We start from the raw sequence: 17,504 nt of genomic DNA on the forward strand, positions 1-17,504 counted from the left end.
AATTACTTTAAATTACATAAAATAGTGCAAAGACACACCATAGCAAAGGGATTTTCCAAAAACGGTCAAAAACAGCACATAATGGCATGTCGAAAAATCCACCAAAACTGCAAGGCTATAGTATGGCAAAAATGTCAAAATATGACAGGTCCTAAAAAGTGCTGGAAACCACTTCAAACTACATGAAACTGCGTGCAAAGACACGCCATAACAAAGGATTTTCCAAAAACGGTCAAAAACAGCACATAATGGCATGTCGAAAAATCCACCGAAAATGCAAGGCTATAGTATGGCAAAAATGTCAAAATATGACACGTCCTAAAAAGTGCTGGAAACCACTTCAAACTACATGAAACTGCGTGCAAAGACACGCCATAACAAAGGATTTTCCAAAAACAGACAAAAACATCCCAAAATAGCATGATGAAAAATCAACCGAAAATGCAAGGCTATAGTATGGCAAAAATGTCAAAAAATGACACGTCCTAAAAAGTGCTGAAAATTACTTTAAACTACATAAAATAGCGTGCAAAGACACGCCATAGCAAAGGATTTTCCAAAAACGGTCAAAAACACCCCAAAATAGCATTTCGAAAAATCCACCAAAACTGCAAGGCTATAGCATGGCAAAATTGTCAAAATGTGACACGTCCTAAAAAGTGCTGGAAAACAATTCAAACTACATACAATTGCGTGCAAAGACACGCCATAGCAAAGGATTTTCCAAAAACGGTCAAAAACAGCACATAATGGCATGTCAAAAAATCCACCAAAACTGCAAGGCTATAGTATGGCAAAAATGTCAAAATATGACAGGTCCTAAAAAGTGCTGGAAACCACTTAAAACTACATGAAACTGCGTGCAAAGACACGCCATAACAAAGGATTTTCCAAAAACGGTCAAAAACAGCACATAATGGCATGTCGAAAAATCCACCGAAAATGCAAGGCTATAGTATGGCAAAAATGTCAAAATATGACAGGTCCTAAAAAGTGCTGGAAACCACTTCAAACTACATGAAACTGCGTGCAAAGACACGCCATAACAAAGGATTTTCCAAAAACAGACAAAAACATCCCAAAATAGCATGATGAAAAATCCACCGAAAATGCAAGGCTATAGTATGGCAAAAATGTCAAAAAATGACACGTCCTAAAAAGTGCTGAAAATTACTTTAAACTACATAAAATAGCGTGCAAAGACACGCCATAGCAAAGGATTTTCCAAAAACGGTCAAAAACATCCCAAAATAGCATGTCGAAAAATCCACCGAAAATGCAAGGCTATAGTATGGCAAAAATGTCAAAAAATCACACGTCCTAAAAAGTGCTGAAAATTACTTTAAACTACATAAAATAGAGTGCAAAGACACACCATAGCAAGGGATTTTCCAAAAACGGTCAAAAACAGCACATAATGGCATGTCGAAAAATCCACCAAAACTGCAAGGCTATAGAACGGCAAAACTGTCAAAATATGACAAGCCCTAAAAAGAGCTGGAAACCACTTCAAACTACATGAAACTGCGTGCAAAGACACGCCATAACAAAGGATTTTCCAAAAACGGTCAAAAACAGCACATAATGGCATGTCGAAAAATCCACCGAAAATGCAAGGCTATAGTATGGCAAAAATGTCAAAATATGACACGTCCTAAAAAGTGCTGGAAACCACTTCAAACTACATAAAATTGCGTGCAAAGACACGCCATAACAAAGGATTTTCCAAAAACAGACAAAAACATCCCAAAATAGCATGATGAAAAATCCACCGAAAATGCAAGGCTATAGTATGGCAAAAATGTCAAAAAATGACACGTCCTAAAAAGTGCTGAAAATTACTTTAAACTACATAAAATTGCGTGCAAAGACACGCCATAGCAAAGGATTTTCCAAAAACGGTCAAAAACACCCCAAAATAGCATTTCGAAAAATCCACCAAAACTGCAAGGCTATAGTATGGCAAAAATGTCAAAAAATGACACGACCTAAAAAGTGCTGGAAACCACTTTAAACTACATACAATTGCGTGCAAAGACACGCCATAGCAAAGGATTTTCCAAAAACGGTCAAAAACAGCACATAATGGCATGTCAAAAAATCCACCAAAACTGCAAGGCTATAGTATGGCAAAAATGTCAAAATATGACAGGTCCTAAAAAGTGCTGGAAACCACTTAAAACTACATGAAACTGCGTGCAAAGACACGCCATAACAAAGGATTTTCCAAAAACGGTCAAAAACAGCACATAATGGCATGTCGAAAAATCCACCGAAAATGCAAGGCTATAGTATGGCAAAAATGTCAAAATATGACAGGTCCTAAAAAGTGCTGGAAACCACTTCAAACTACATGAAACTGCGTGCAAAGACACGCCATAACAAAGGATTTTCCAAAAACAGACAAAAACATTCCAAAATAGCATGATGAAAAATCCACCGAAAATGCAAGGCTATAGTATGGCAAAAATGTCAAAATATGACACGTCCTAAAAAGTGCTGAAAATTACTTTAAAATACATAAAATAGCGTGCAAAGACACGCCATAGCAAAGGATTTTCCAAAAACGGTCAAAAACATCCCAAAATAGCATGTCGAAAAATCCACCGAAAATGCAAGGCTATAGTATGGCAAAAATGTCAAAAAATCACACGTCCTAAAAAGTGCTGAAAATTACTTTAAACTACATAAAATAGAGTGCAAAGACACACCATAGCAAGGGATTTTCCAAAAACGGTCAAAAACAGCACATAATGGCATGTCGAAAAATCCACCAAAACTGCAAGGCTATAGTATGGCAAAAATGTCAAAATATGACAGGTCCTAAAAAGTGCTGGAAACCACTTCAAACTACATGAAATTGCGTGCAAAGACACGCCATAACAAAGGATTTTCCAAAAACAGACAAAAACATCCCAAAATAGCATGATGAAAAATCCACCGAAAATGCAAGGCTATAGTATGGCAAAATTGTCAAAATATGACACGTCCTAAAAAGTGCTGGAAACCACTTCAAACTACATGAAATTGCGTGCAAAGACACGCCATAACAAAGGATTTTCCAAAAACAGACAAAAACATCCCAAAATAGCATGATGAAAAATCCACCCAAAATGCAAGGCTATAGTATGGCAAAAATGTCAAAAAATGACACGTCCTAAAAAGTGTTGGAAACCACTTCAAACTACATAAAATTGCGTGCAAAGACACGCCATAACAAAGGATTTTCCAAAAACAGACAAAAACATCCCAAAATAGCATGATGAAAAATCCACCGAAAATGCAAGGCTATAGTATGGCAAAAATGTCAAAAAATCACACGTCCTAAAAAGTGCTGAAAATTACTTTAAACTACATAAAATAGAGTGCAAAGACACACCATAGCAAGGGATTTTCCAAAAACGGTCAAAAACAGCACATAATGGCATGTCGAAAAATCCACCAAAACTGCAAGGCTATAGTATGGCAAAAATGTCAAAATATGACAGGTCCTAAAAAGTGCTGGAAACCACTTCAAACTACATGAAATTGCGTGCAAAGACACGCCATAACAAAGGATTTTCCAAAAACAGACAAAAACATCCCAAAATAGCATGATGAAAAATCCACCGAAAATGCAAGGCTATAGTATGGCAAAATTGTCAAAATATGACACGTCCTAAAAAGTGCTGGAAACCACTTCAAACTACATGAAGTTGCGTGCAAAGACACGCCATAACAAAGGTTTTTCCAAAAACAGACAAAAACATCCCAAAAAAGCATGATGAAAAATCCACCCAAAATGCAAGGTTATAGTATGGCAAAAATGTCAAAAAATGACACGTTCTAAAAAGTGCTGAAAATTACTTTAAACTACATAAAATAGCGTGCAAAGACACGCCATAGCAAAGGATTTTCCAAAAACGGTCAAAAACATCCCAAAATAGCATTTCGAAAAATCCACCGAAAATGCAAGGCTATAGTATGGCAAAAATGTCAAAAAATGACACGTCCTAAAAAGTGCTGAAAATTACTTTAAACTACATAAAATAGAGTGCAAAGACACACCATAGCAAGGGATTTTCCAAAAACGGTCAAAAACAGCACATAATGGCATGTCGAAAAATCCACCAAAACTGCAAGGCTATAGTATGGCAAAAATGTCAAAATATGACAGGTCCTAAAACGTGCTGGAAATCACTTCAAACTACATGAAATTGCGTGCAAAGACACGCCATAACAAAAGATTTTCCAAAAACAGACAAAAACGTCCCAAAATAGCATGATGAAAAATCCACCGAAAATGCAAGGCTATAGTATGGCAAAAATGTCAAAATATGACAGGTCCTAAAAAGTGCTGGAAACCACTTAAAACTACATGAAACTGCGTGCAAAGACACGCCATAACAAAGGATTTTCCAAAAACGGTCAAAAACAGCACATAATGGCATGTCGAAAAATCCACCGAAAATGCAAGGCTATAGTATGGCAAAAATGTCAAAAAATGACACGTCCTAAAAAGTGCTGGAAACCACTTCAAACTACATGAAATTGCGTGCAAAGACACGCCATAACAAAGGATTTTCCAAAAACAGACAAAAACATCCCAAAATAGTATGATGAAAAATCCACCGAAAATGCAAGGCTATAGTATGGCAAAATTGTCAAAATATGACACGTCCTAAAAAGTGCTGGAAACCACTTCAAACTACATGAAGTTGCGTGCAAAGACACACCATAACAAAGGATTTTCCAAAAACAGACAAAAACATCCCAAAATAGCATGATGAAAAATCCACCGAAAATGCAAGGCTATAGTATGGCAAAAATGTCAAAAAATGACACGTCCTAAAAAGTGCTGAAAATTACTTTAAACTACATAAAATTGCGTGCAAAGACACGCCATAGCAAAGGCGTTTCCAAAAACGGTCAAAAACAGCACATAATGGCATGTCGAAAAATCCACCGAAACTGCAAGGCTATAGTATGGCAAAAATGTCAAAAAATGACACGACCTAAAAAGTGCTGGAAACCACTTTAAACTACATACAATTGCGTGCAAAGACACGCCATAGCAAAGGATTTTCCAAAAACGGTCAAAAACAGCACATAATGGCATGTCGAAAAATCCACCGAAAATGCAAGGCTATAGTATGGCAAAATTGTCAAAATGTGACACGTCCTAAAAAGTGCTGGAAACCACTTCAAACTACATAAAATTGCGTGCAAAGACACACCATAGCAAGGGATTTTCCAAAAACGGTCAAAAACAGCACATAATGGCATGTCGAAAAATCCACCGAAAATGCAAGGCTATAGTACGGCAAAATTGTCAAAATATGCCACGTCCTAAAAAGTGTTGGAAACCACTTTAAACTACAAGAAGTTGCGTGCAAAGACACACCATTACAAAGGATTTTCCAAAAACAGACAAAAACATCCCAAAAAAGCATGATGAAAAATCCACCGAAAATGCAAGGCTATAGTATGGCAAAAATGTCAAAAAATGACACGTCCTAAAAAGTGCTGAAAATTACTTTAAATTACATGAAATTGCGTGCAAAGACACGCCATAGCAAAGGATTTTCCAAAAACGGCAAAAAACACCCCAAAATAGCATGCTGAAAAATCCATCAAAAATGCAAGGCTATAGTATGGCAAAAATGTCAAGATATGACACGTCCTAAAAAGTGCTGAAAACCACATTAAACCATATAAAATAGAGTGCAAAGACACGCCATAGCAAATGCTGTTTCAAAAACAGACAAAAACAACACAAAATAGCACGTCAAAAAATCCACCAAAAATGCAAGGCTATAGTATGGCCAAAATGTCAAAATATGACACGTCCTAAAAAGTGCTGAAAAATTACTTTAAACCACATAAAATAGCGTACAAAGACACACCATAGCAAAGGTTTTTCCAAAAACGGTCAAAAACAACACATAATGGCATGTCGAAAAATCCACCGAAAATGCAAGGCTATAGTATGGCAAAATTGTCAAAATATGACACGTCCTAAAAAGTGCTGGAAACCACTTCAAACTACATGAAGTTGCGTGCAAAGACACACCATAACAAAGGATTTTCCAAAAACGGTCAAAAACAGCACATAATGGCATGTCGAAAAATCCACCGAAAATGCAAGGCTATAGTATGGCAAAAATGTCAAAATATGACATGTCCTAAAAACTGCTGAAAATTACTTTAAACTACATAAAATAGCGTGCAAAGACACGCCATAACAAAGGATTTTCCAAAAACGGTCAAAAACACCCCAAATAGCATTTCGAAAAATCCACCAAAACTGCAAGGCTATAGTATGGCAAAAATGTCAAAATGTGACACGTCCTAAAAAGTGCTGGAAACCACTTCAAACTACATAAAATTGCGTGCAAAGACACACCATAGCAAGGGATTTTCCAAAAACGGTCAAAAACAGCACATAATGGCATGTCGAAAAATCCACCAAAACTGCAAGGCTATAGTATGGCAAAAATGTCAAAATATGACACGTCCTAAAAAGTGCTGGAAACCACTTCAAACTACATAAAATTGCGTGCAAAGACACGCCATAACAAAGGATTTTCCAAAAACAGACAAAAACAGCACATAATGGCATGTCGAAAAATCCACCGAAAATGCAAGGCTATAGTATGGCAAAATTGTCAAAATATGACACGTCCTAAAAAGTGCTGGAAACCACTTCAAACTACATAAAATTGCGTGCAAAGACACACCATAACAAAGGATTTTCCAAAAACGGTCAAAAACAGCACATAATGGCATGTCGAAAAATCCACCGAAAATGCAAGGCTATAGTATGGCAAAAATGTCAAAAAATGACACGTCCTAAAAAGTGCTGAAAATTACTTTAAATTACATGAAATTGCGTGCAAAGACACGCCATAGCAAAGGATTTTCCAAAAACGGCAAAAAACACCCCAAAATAGCATGCTGAAAAATCCATCAAAAATGCAAGGCTATAGTATGGCAAAAATGTCAAGATATGACACGTCCTAAAAAGTGCTGAAAACCACATTAAACCATATAAAATAGAGTGCAAAGACACGCCATAGCAAATGCTGTTTCAAAAACAGACAAAAACAACACAAAATAGCATGTCAAAAAATCCACCAAAAATGCAAGGCTATAGTATGGCAAAAATGTCAAAATATGACACGTCCTAAAAAGTGCTGAAAAATTACTTTAAACCACATAAAATAGCGTACAAAGACACACCATAGCAAAGGTTTTTCCAAAAACGGTCAAAAACAACACATAATGGCATGTCGAAAAATCCACCGAAAATGCAAGGCTATAGTATGGCAAAATTGTCAAAATATGACACGTCCTAAAAAGTGCTGGAAACCACTTCAAATTACATGAAGTTGCATGCAAAGACACACCATAGCAAGGGATTATCCAAAAACGGTCAAAAACAGCACATAATGGCATGATGAAAAATCCACCAAAATGCAAGGCTATAGTATGGCAAAAATGTCAAAATATGACATGTCCTAAAAACTGCTGAAAATGACTTTAAACTACATAAAATTGCGTGCAAAGACACGCCATAGCAAAGGATTTTCCAAAAATGGTCAAAAACACCCCAAAATAGCATTTTGAAAAATCCACCAAAACTGCAAGGCTATAGTATGGCAAAAATTGTCAAAATGTGACACGTCCTAAAAAGTGCTGGAAACCACTTCAAACTACATAAAATTGCGTGCAAAGACACGCCATAGCAAAGGATTTTCCAAAAACGGTCAAAAACAGCACATAATGGCATGTCGAAAAATCCACCAAAATTGCAAGGCTATAGTATGGCAAAATTGTCAAAATATGACAGGTCCTAAAAAGTGCTGGAAACCACTTCAAACTACATAAAATTGCGTGCAAAGACACGCCATAGCAAAGGATTTTCCAAAAACGGTCAAAAACAGCACATAATGGCATGTCGAAAAATCCACCGAAAATGCAAGGCTATAGTATGGCAAAATTGTCAAAAAATGACACGTCCTAAAAAGTGCTGGAAACCACTTTAAACTACATAAAAAAGTGTGCAAAGACACACCATAGCAAAGGTTTTTCCAAAAACGGTCAAAAACAACACATAATGGCATGTCGAAAAATCCACCGAAAATGCAAGGCTATAGTATGGCAAAAATGTCAAAAAATGACACGTCCTAAAAAGTGCTGGAAACCACTTTAAACTACATAAAACAGAGCGTTAAGACACACCATAACAAAGGATTTTCCAAAAACGGTCAAAAACAGCACATAATGGCATGTCGAAAAATCCACCGAAAATGCAAGGCTATAGTATGGCAAAAATGTCAAAATATGACATGTCTTAAAAAGTGCTGAAAACCACATTAAACCACATAAAATAGCGTACAAAGACACGCCATAGCAAAGGATTTTCCAAAAACGGTCAAAAACAACACAAAATAGCATGTCGAAAAATCCACCAAAAATGCAAGGCAATGTACATGCACTTTTTGCCGTGGTGTAAGAAGTCCCAGACCATCATGAAACGAGCCGGCCACTCTAAAGCCCAGCTTGAAGTGGGTTTCCCTCCAGTGGTGGAGAGATACACGTCTATGATCACTTGTGTCCGGCCTCATCTAGTCAAAGCTGTGTGTACAGGTCAAACATTGCTTGTATTTTGCTTGTATGGCAAAAATGTCAAAATATGACACGTCCTGAAGAGTGCTGAAAATTACTTTAAACTACATAAAATAGCGTGCAATGACACGCCAAAGCCAAGGATTTTCCAAAAACGGTCAAAAACAGCACATAATGGCATGTTGAAAAATCCACCAAAAATGCAAGGCTATAGTATGGCAAAAATGTCAAAATATGACATGTCTTAAAAAGTGCTGAAAACCACATTAAACCACATAAAATAGAGTGCAAAGACACGCCATAGCAAATGCTGTTGCAAAAACGGTCAAAAACAACACAAAATAGCATGTCAAAAAATCCACCAAAAATGCAAGGCTTTAGTATGGCAAAAATGTCAAAAAATGACACGTCCTGAAGAGTGCTGAAAATTACTTTAAACTACATAAATCAGCGTGCAATTACACGCAAAGCCAAGGATTTTCCAAAAACGGTCAAAAACAACACAAAATTTTAGGTCGAAAAATCCACCGAAAATGCAAGGCTATAGTATGGCAAAAATGTCAAAAAATGACACGTCCTGAAAAGTGCTGGAAACCACTTTAAACTACATAAAATAGCGTGCAAAGATCTGCCATAGCAAAAGATTTTTCAAAAATAGCAAAAAACACCCTAAAATTGCATGTTGAAAAATCCACCAAAAATGTATGGCAAAAATGTCAAAATATGACATGTCTTAAAAAGTGCTGAAAACCAAATTAAACCACATAAAATAGCGTTCAAAGACACACCATAGCAATGGCTGTTGCAAAAACAGCCAAAAACACCCCAAAATTGTATGTCGAAAAATCCACCGAAATCGCAAGGCTATAGTATGGCAAAAATGTCAAAAAATGACACGTTCTAAAAAGTGCTGGAAACCACTTTAAACTACATAAAATAGCGTGCAAAGACACGTCATAGCAAAGGCTGTTGCAAAAACTGGCCAAAAACATCCCAAAACAGCATGTTGAAAAATCCACCAAAAATGCAACAAATGACACGTCCTAAAAAGTGCTGGAAACCACTTTAAACTACATAAATTAGCGTGCAATGACACGCCAAAGCAAAGGATTTTCCAAAAACGGTCAAAAACAACACAAAATTTTAGGTCGAAAAATCCACCGAAAATGCAAGGCTATAGTATGGCAAAAATGTCAAAAAATGACACGTCCTAAAAAGTGCTGGAAACCACTTTAAACTACATAAAATAGTATAGTACATAAAACTTTAAACTACATAAAATACATGGCTATAATCAACATTTACTGTCTCACAGCTTCTCCAACATGGCAGTGTTATAGACAAGTATTTGCTTTTAATCTGAGGGACACAAGGAATCGGATTACATTTTCCAACAGTGCTCTCTCCAAATACGTGAGGATGTTGTTGACTGTTGTGTTTTCCAAAAATGTAACTTTTTCTTTTGTAATAGTCACACCCAGTTCTTTTTCCCACACTTTAATATTCAATGTTGCATTTCCTGTTCTCTCAAATAGGTATTTATATAATGTAGATATTATCCTATATTTCTTTGAATTGTAAACTCCCCTTATAGTTCTAATAATCCAATTTTTATCCAAATTTACATCATTCTTTATTTCTCTAACTAAATAGTCCCTCAGTTGCAAATATCTGAAGCAGTCATGGCTGCTTCAAGTATAGTTTTGTTTCAACTCCTGGAAACTCATAACATTACAGTGCATAGTGCCGTTATACCATGTGGAATCCATTATTTGAACCTTAGATCAAAACTAGCTGTGGTAAAATGTTTATCATAGGCTATCCATTGAAGTAGTTTTCGTATTAAATTAAATCACAATTCTAATGTGAACCTAGTGGCACAACTACCTGCTGAAGTATATCCTTTGCATCATTTGTGTCTCCTTTGACCATTCCATATGAACCTTGAAATAATTTTGTCCCAGACTCGAAATTGATTTTCAGGGAAATCAATAGGTAGTGACTGAAATAAGTAGAGGAGTCTTGGTAGTGTAGTCTATTCGTGAGCTGAAATTCAGGGGAAGGGCAACCAACGTCTCAGTATCTCTCCTAATATCCTGATCCACTTTGATATAATTGACTTTATATAATTTATCTATTTCTTTTGTTAATGTTACCTCTAGGTATGTCTTTTTTCAGCACTCCAATTCAAATTATATTTTTGTCGTATTATTTTAGATGGTTGACAGTTTATTGTTAAAATTTGGGATGAAGACCACATCTTCAGGCTTTTTGCTGATGATGTGGTCTTCATCCCCTTGAGTTTATCCCCTTGAGTTCTTAATTCTGCCTGATAGCTTGCACCAGGGGCTCTATAAAAATTGCGAATAAGGTTGGGCGAAAGGCAACATCCCTGTCGGGTAGATCTCTCTAATGTTATACTATCAGTCAGACTGGGTCGGCAGTCTAAGCAGGTCTCACTGTTCTTTCCCTTGGGATTCACTGATATTACAGCTTTCTTCCATGATGGTGGGAGTTCACCATGTTCAAGTGTGTAATTGATTGATGATGATTCAAGTAGTGGAATAAGTTTTTCGCTGAGTTTTTTGTACCACTCAGGAGGAAGATCTGGTGACTTATTTGTTTTTAATCTACTTATTTCTTTCTCCATTTCTGCTCTTGTTATGGTTGAAGTCATTGGGTCATTCTGGTCTTTCACAGTTTACTGGTAAATCCAGTGTCTCCAGAGAAGCCCTTATTTGCTCAATATCAGCACACGGTGGTTGGCTATACAAATTACTGTAATAATTCCTGAAAATAGTTTCAGTCTCTTTGTATTCATAAGTCCTTTCAGTCTGTCAATTTTACAGTCTTCTTGCTAATAATCTGGTTGCTCTAGGCCCCACCTCACAGGAGGACTGTTACAAAAATCTTGTTTTCTTTTCTATCCCCGTGGTTAATAATTCATCTGAACTTTCCCTAATTTCTTCAATTTCTGGTAGTAATGATAGGTAATTGTAGGCTTAACATACCACACCTAGTGAAAGATCAGCTTTAAGGCTTCAGGTAGGATTACTTCAGTGAAATAGAAATGTTTATGCAGTGCACCTGGAGCTTTCATGGCCATAGAGGAAAATCACTGTGTACTGAATGGATGGTGGCAGTAAACATAGTAAAACATATTAATGAGACTGACCTCTGGTGCTGCTGGCTCTGGTGCGTGAACGGAGGCCTGGCACTGTGGACGTCACACTATCTCCACCCTGCAGGCTACTCCTAAGTACAGCCTTCATGTTCTCATGTTCAGCTGCATCTTCAGCATACTGGATACCCTGGGGCTGGTTCTCCTGTGCATCTGATGGGCCACTGCCAAATTTACCACTCTGAAGGGAGAGGGCACAGAATTAGGATATCTGACATTATGTTACTAGGAGAAAAAATAACTCAGTTCCATGCTCGGAAACTTTTAGTGTGTATGAAGAACCGCAAGAAAAAGCTTTAAATATCAAAGTTATCATACAGGTTAATATTTACAAGCAACACAGCACCTTCCAGTCTAAAATAAGAACAATTAGTCATTTCATACAGTCAAACGTTTCACATACATGTTTAAGGTGCTATTCATTTTGTTTCACAAACAAAACATAAAAAATTCCCTATGACTGTTACATGGCTGGCTCAAGAAGACAGCTTCTCAGTCTGAGGTCCATTAAAGTTGACCAGGAAGTAGCTCGTCCTAGTGAGATTTACTCAACACTTCGAATGACATCATACAAACTCTTTCTTTACTTGTCATCACCTTCAAGCTTCCTCATTCATGTAAGGTCAGACGCACACAAGGCCTGTCAGTCTAACTGATGACCTGTCCTCGTAAATACACCTGTTATTGTTCAAAGTTATGACAGCACAGTCTGGCTGAATGTTAGTCATAACGGAAAGGTTACATGCACTTGTTTACACACAAAGTCACCTCCTACCTCACTGTCATCGTCATCCTCACTCTACAGAGATAAAGAAAATGGAAGAAGAAAATGCCAAGAGGTGTGTTGTAAATACCTCTGCTGTCAAGTGAACACTTTCTGAGTACAAAGTTACAATTTTCCAGGAAAGACTCTTTGGGATTTCAGCTTAATGAGCATACACTGCTGAGATACATGGATTTAAAATAATAAAGAAGCACATTTGTAGTCCTTGATTTCTGTCATAAACTTTACAGGAATAGTTTAATATTTTAGGAAATATGTTTATTTGCTTTTTGCTGAGAGTTATAGTAAATATATAGCTGGACCCAGCAGTTGGTTAGCTTAGCTTAGTAGTTCAGACTGGAAACAGCGAGATACAGCTAACCTAGTTCTGTCCGGAGATAAAAAATTGGCCTACCACCACCTCTAAACTAGGATCAATAATAGGTACTGCCCAATCGCCCGAGCCAAGTAAAACTCCACGTTGGACTAGTAAATCTAGCAACTCACTTGCCTGATAAAAAAATAATTAAACACAGTTTTTCGTGGAACTGATGATGGAAGTACCTTAAGAGTGAGCCATCTTGCTTCTTTCTCATCTCTGTTGAGAGTTGCATATGCACTTAAGAGAAAATGGCAGCTAGTTAAGACAAAATTTTTGAGTTAAAGTGCAAGTGAGCGTTTCAATTATCCTGGAAAAAGGAGTTTAGTCCGGTAGGGTTAGTAGTGTAGGCCAAACTCCAACTATGTATTGCACAGTTTGACGTAAGTTTGAGAACAAAGCGAACAAAACTGGGACACTTTTCAAAGACATGGCATGTGTCTGAAAAAGGTCACTGGGGTTCCATAACAAGAGCTGACAGCATCTCGCTTGCATGGCAGCTTGGGATGCCAACAACCCCAAACTCCGGGCCTTGCTGGTGCTATGAAACATGACTCGTAATTTTAGTACATGTTGTTATTTGATAACTGTAAAAAAATAATTTGTTTAGGGGCAAGTAAAAACAGCCTTTGGGAAAGTAGACCCATTTGATCAATTGCGCAAGTGAAAAAAAAAAAAAATGAAAGCTCACTAATTAAGACGTTATTACTTTTTTGTGCCAAAAATTTTTTTTAAAAAATTGTGTTTTCACCTGCTTTTAATTGTACTCTGATTTTTTTCACCTTCAGACACAGCGAGGCCAGCTGTCTGCCTCTGCTTTCAGTCTTTAAGCAAGGCTAAGCTTATCTGGTTCCAGATGAGAGTTGCATTAATCTTCTCATCCAACTCGTGGTAAGAAAGTGAACAATGTCAAACTATTCCTTTAAACATCAAAATTGCAATGAGATTTTTACCCCCTATACTATAAAAAAAAAACATTGCACCTATATACAAGCTATGGAACAGGAGAGCATATTCGACTGAACATCTTTTTAAGAGTGCGGCTGAGGTGTGGGCGTTGTTATTTCTCCTTCAGGGATGTCCAAAGGTTTGAATTTTCACACAGTGATTGAATTAGGGTCCCTTTGAAGAGAGAGGGGCCCCTGCCAAGGCTCGCTGTGGAGTCCGCTCTGAGCAGCAAACTCCTCAGGGTTTAAGGGATTTTAATCATGCAGGGAGGTATTTGCTCTGGCCTTTCTTAGCCTGCTGCAGCTACAGAATGAGATACACTAAAAACAACTCACTGATTGTTGTTACAGTAACCTATACATGTGAATACAGGGGAACTATGCTGATGTCATTACAAATGTATGCTGCATCTGTTAGAAATTGCCACGTTTGGCACTTTAACTAGATTAAGGTTATAACCAGTGTCTAGGGATTGCTCTTACTGTCTCATAGAATTGAGAAAGTAAAAACTAAATAAAGACGAGGATCAGGAAATGGAGAAAGTGTATGTGTGACCTTTGCTCGTGGTGAGGAGCACTTACATCTGTTATCATTTTTCCCCTGGTCTTGTTCCTCTCTCTGTGGTTGGCCCTCTTCTGTTTCTGCTGGAGCACGCGCTCTCTTGTTGTACGATACTCCAGGGCAAATTCACTCAGGATCTTGCTAAAGCGATGAATGCTGACCTCACGTACCGCGTAAATCGGATGGCCCAGGAACAGCAGAAAGGCATGAAACCTGCAGATGTGTAAAGAAACATCAGAAATACTTTGGTGGAAACAGTTTATATATGCTTCAAAAGTAACCATGAATCTACAATAAAAATGGTTTTACATGCCATTAAAAATGTTAGAAATATTGGTAACAATATACACATTTTGGCAGAAAAATACAGGACATTTCTAATCTAATTCAGCATGGAGTCGTTTTCTACACCTGAGCATACCTGTTGAGTATTCTTCGATGTACAATCTTCAGAATAATGATTCTCTCTGCACAATCTTTGAGGAAGTCAGACATTTTTTGTTTCAATGCTGGTTTCATCTCATGTTTCGCAATAACCTTGAGGTGATCCCATGATGCTTTGCACCTTCGCTCCATCTGGGACAAATTGTCTTGAAGCTGGTCAAAGTCCACCTGACAACAATATCACAGACAAAAAGTCATCACCAACTGTTGAGGATTAACATCAATGGATATTAAATTTTGATTTACTACCACAGGGGAGCTAGTGATTACAGTTACAGTGGTCAACCGCTTATATGGATGAAAAAGCTTGGGACAAAATCTACAAAAAAGCAGTTTAAATAATGGGCTTATATTAATCAAGTAGTCTGCTTATAGTGTTCATTCTGGGGCTTTACTTTCATTTCTTTTACATTACTCCCATCATAATGTTTTGTCATGGGATACCTGAGGCTAGTGCTGAATGCACATGTGCTGGAAGAAGAAAGCCATATTCGATCAATGACAATCAATTTCCTCGAAACTTGTGTCTGCTTGTTAGTGATGCAAGTAATAGAGACAAAAAATGAATGTGCACTGGGAAGGCACCTGTGGTTGAATCTGCCCTTGCCAGGGGGTTTGACAATGTTCACTCATGCAATGTCCCCGTAATAAAACAGCTGTACTAAATTTTGAAACAGTTAATGAAATTCAGTAAATACAGCACTCCTACAGTCATGGAAAACCAGCAAAAGTAAGTTTTGTTCAGTGCCATGACACTGTTATAGTAATCTTCCATGGATAATCTTAAACATAATTCAACAAATTCATTTTCTGTAGCTGATGATATAACATAGCTCTAATATGTTTCGATGTGTGATGTTTTGTTTACTATCACATACTTGTCTTCTCCCCACGTTTTGTCTCTCCCCTCATGTCCTCCAGCTAGCTGACATTAAATCAGATATGTTTTAAAAATGCCAGGCAAGTGGGGAACGAAAATAAGTTATTATGAGCCCTTAAAAGTTATTAGAATTTTTTTGAAAAGTTTGTCCATTAAAATGTGTGGAAACCCTGTAAATAGCAAAATTGTCCATTCTTTTGCTTTATATGAATATAATAAAAATAAAAATGTCATTTAGAAGATAATGTGTGTGAGAAATGAAGAAAAAGACAGAAATTAGCTTAAAATTAGCATCGGCTTACAGCGATCAATCTGGACAGACGTGATCAATATAAGTGGTTTCCACTATAGTGACAAACTGATAATGTGGACACATTTTTTGAAAAAGTTAACCACCTTAGTCAAGCGGGTAATGGCTCCTATCTCAGAGTAGAGGTCAGTGCTGTCTGGAAACTTCTCCACCACAATGGTGCAGGCGTGGTGCAGCAGGGACTGCTTATGAACCGTGTCCTTCACCTCCGGGACTTTCTCCAAGTAATTCAGCTCAAAGCCTTTAGCCTGGAGATGCAAGCACACATACACAGCAACATGGTCAGAATGTGGGACAGAAACAACTGTCTGAAATTAAAAATCAAGACTCCGAGTCGACGACCAAATTGCAGTGAATTTCCTTTTTGGCATGGTTAGAAAAAGGGGCTCAATGGAGTGCGCCGAGTAGATATGTAGATTCATTTGGCTGGTGATTATCAGAGACCACAATCTACTTCAAACCCGACCGATTGTTCTGCTCTCCACAGCAGAGCTAAAAAGAGCCCGGACATATCATGAAAGATAAAATCCCAACAGGATCTCCCTTGTTCTGCTGCCAGGTTTAAATGGCTTACTGCAAAATATAATGCAGCCATTATTTACGGGAACTACTTGTTTTGATGTTGATGACTTATGTTTCCCTTTTGCATTTTTGGCTCTCATATCCCAGAGGTTCATTCATACATAGACATTTACACAGATGCACACAACAGCACATGCTAAGCCACAGTTATCGGCATCACAGAGTGAGACAAAAATATCCAAGACACAGATGCGTGTTTACACACAAGCAGCCAGACAAATACAAACGGTCAGAAAACCGCTATCATAGATCCTCGCTGCCTTTTTCCCCTCAGACAGACAGAGCCAGGTTCAGCAGAGGCCCTTATGAGCATTTTTACTATAGAAGGACAGTGTCTGGTGCAGTCAGGCAGCACATTCTTCTACACATAGGGTCCACTGTTAACCTTGCCAAATAAATATTTTGGTGGGAGGGTGGGGGGTGGGGGGGTGCGTGGGAGGAAATGGAGGAAATGCATAAAAGGCACAGAGGGAGAGACAGTGAAAAAAAGAGGAGCCTCTAAGCCAGGGTTACTCACATTAGTGCCGTTGAGGAAGTTGCCAATGGCCAACAATGTGGTCAAGATGTAGCGGAGCGTCTTGTTTTTTTCTAACTGGTCCATCCCCTCCTTCAGGTCCTGCAGAGGCTCTGCCACTTCCTAAAAGAGCATGAAAATGCAGTCACAACGCACTCCTTCTGTTCGTGTTTCTACCAATTAATTCTGCTTTTCTGTTTTCCTTGATGACACTGTACAGTAAATTGTCAGAATCATAAAATACATCAAGTTTGCCTCAGGTGACTTGAGGAAGCATTGGTTGAAGTTGACTACAAGTTTGAAAAGAAAGAATATCTGAGGTTGTGGAGTTA

At 37.7% G+C, this 17,504-nt stretch overlaps 1 protein-coding gene across 6 annotated transcripts in view; it reads right to left on the reverse strand.

Annotated features, from left to right (window-relative positions):
• The window catches only part of fhod3b (formin homology 2 domain containing 3b), a 139,833-nt gene that overhangs the window by 23,993 nt on the left and 98,336 nt on the right, over positions 1-17,504 (reverse strand). For 4 of the 6 annotated variants that reach the window (XM_088084150.1, XM_088084152.1, XM_042489534.2 and 1 more), the window contains 6 exons: positions 17,176-17,295; positions 16,163-16,324; positions 14,864-15,054; positions 14,463-14,655; positions 12,567-12,590; positions 11,786-11,972 (listed from right to left, as the gene is read on the reverse strand). In XM_088084150.1, coding sequence (XP_087940276.1) covers positions 11,786-11,972; positions 12,567-12,590; positions 14,463-14,655; positions 14,864-15,054; positions 16,163-16,324; positions 17,176-17,295 — 877 coding nt within the window. The remainder of the gene's footprint in view (positions 1-11,785; positions 11,973-12,566; positions 12,591-14,462; positions 14,656-14,863; positions 15,055-16,162; positions 16,325-17,175; positions 17,296-17,504) is intronic. The other 2 variants (XM_088084151.1, XM_088084153.1) reach the window with 1 other exon arrangement.

This window comes from Plectropomus leopardus, chromosome 11 (genome assembly GCF_026936395.1).
Source record: "Plectropomus leopardus strain MGB_pleo_1.0 chromosome 11, ASM2693639v1, whole genome shotgun sequence".
Lineage (NCBI taxonomy): Eukaryota > Metazoa > Chordata > Actinopteri > Perciformes > Serranidae > Plectropomus > Plectropomus leopardus.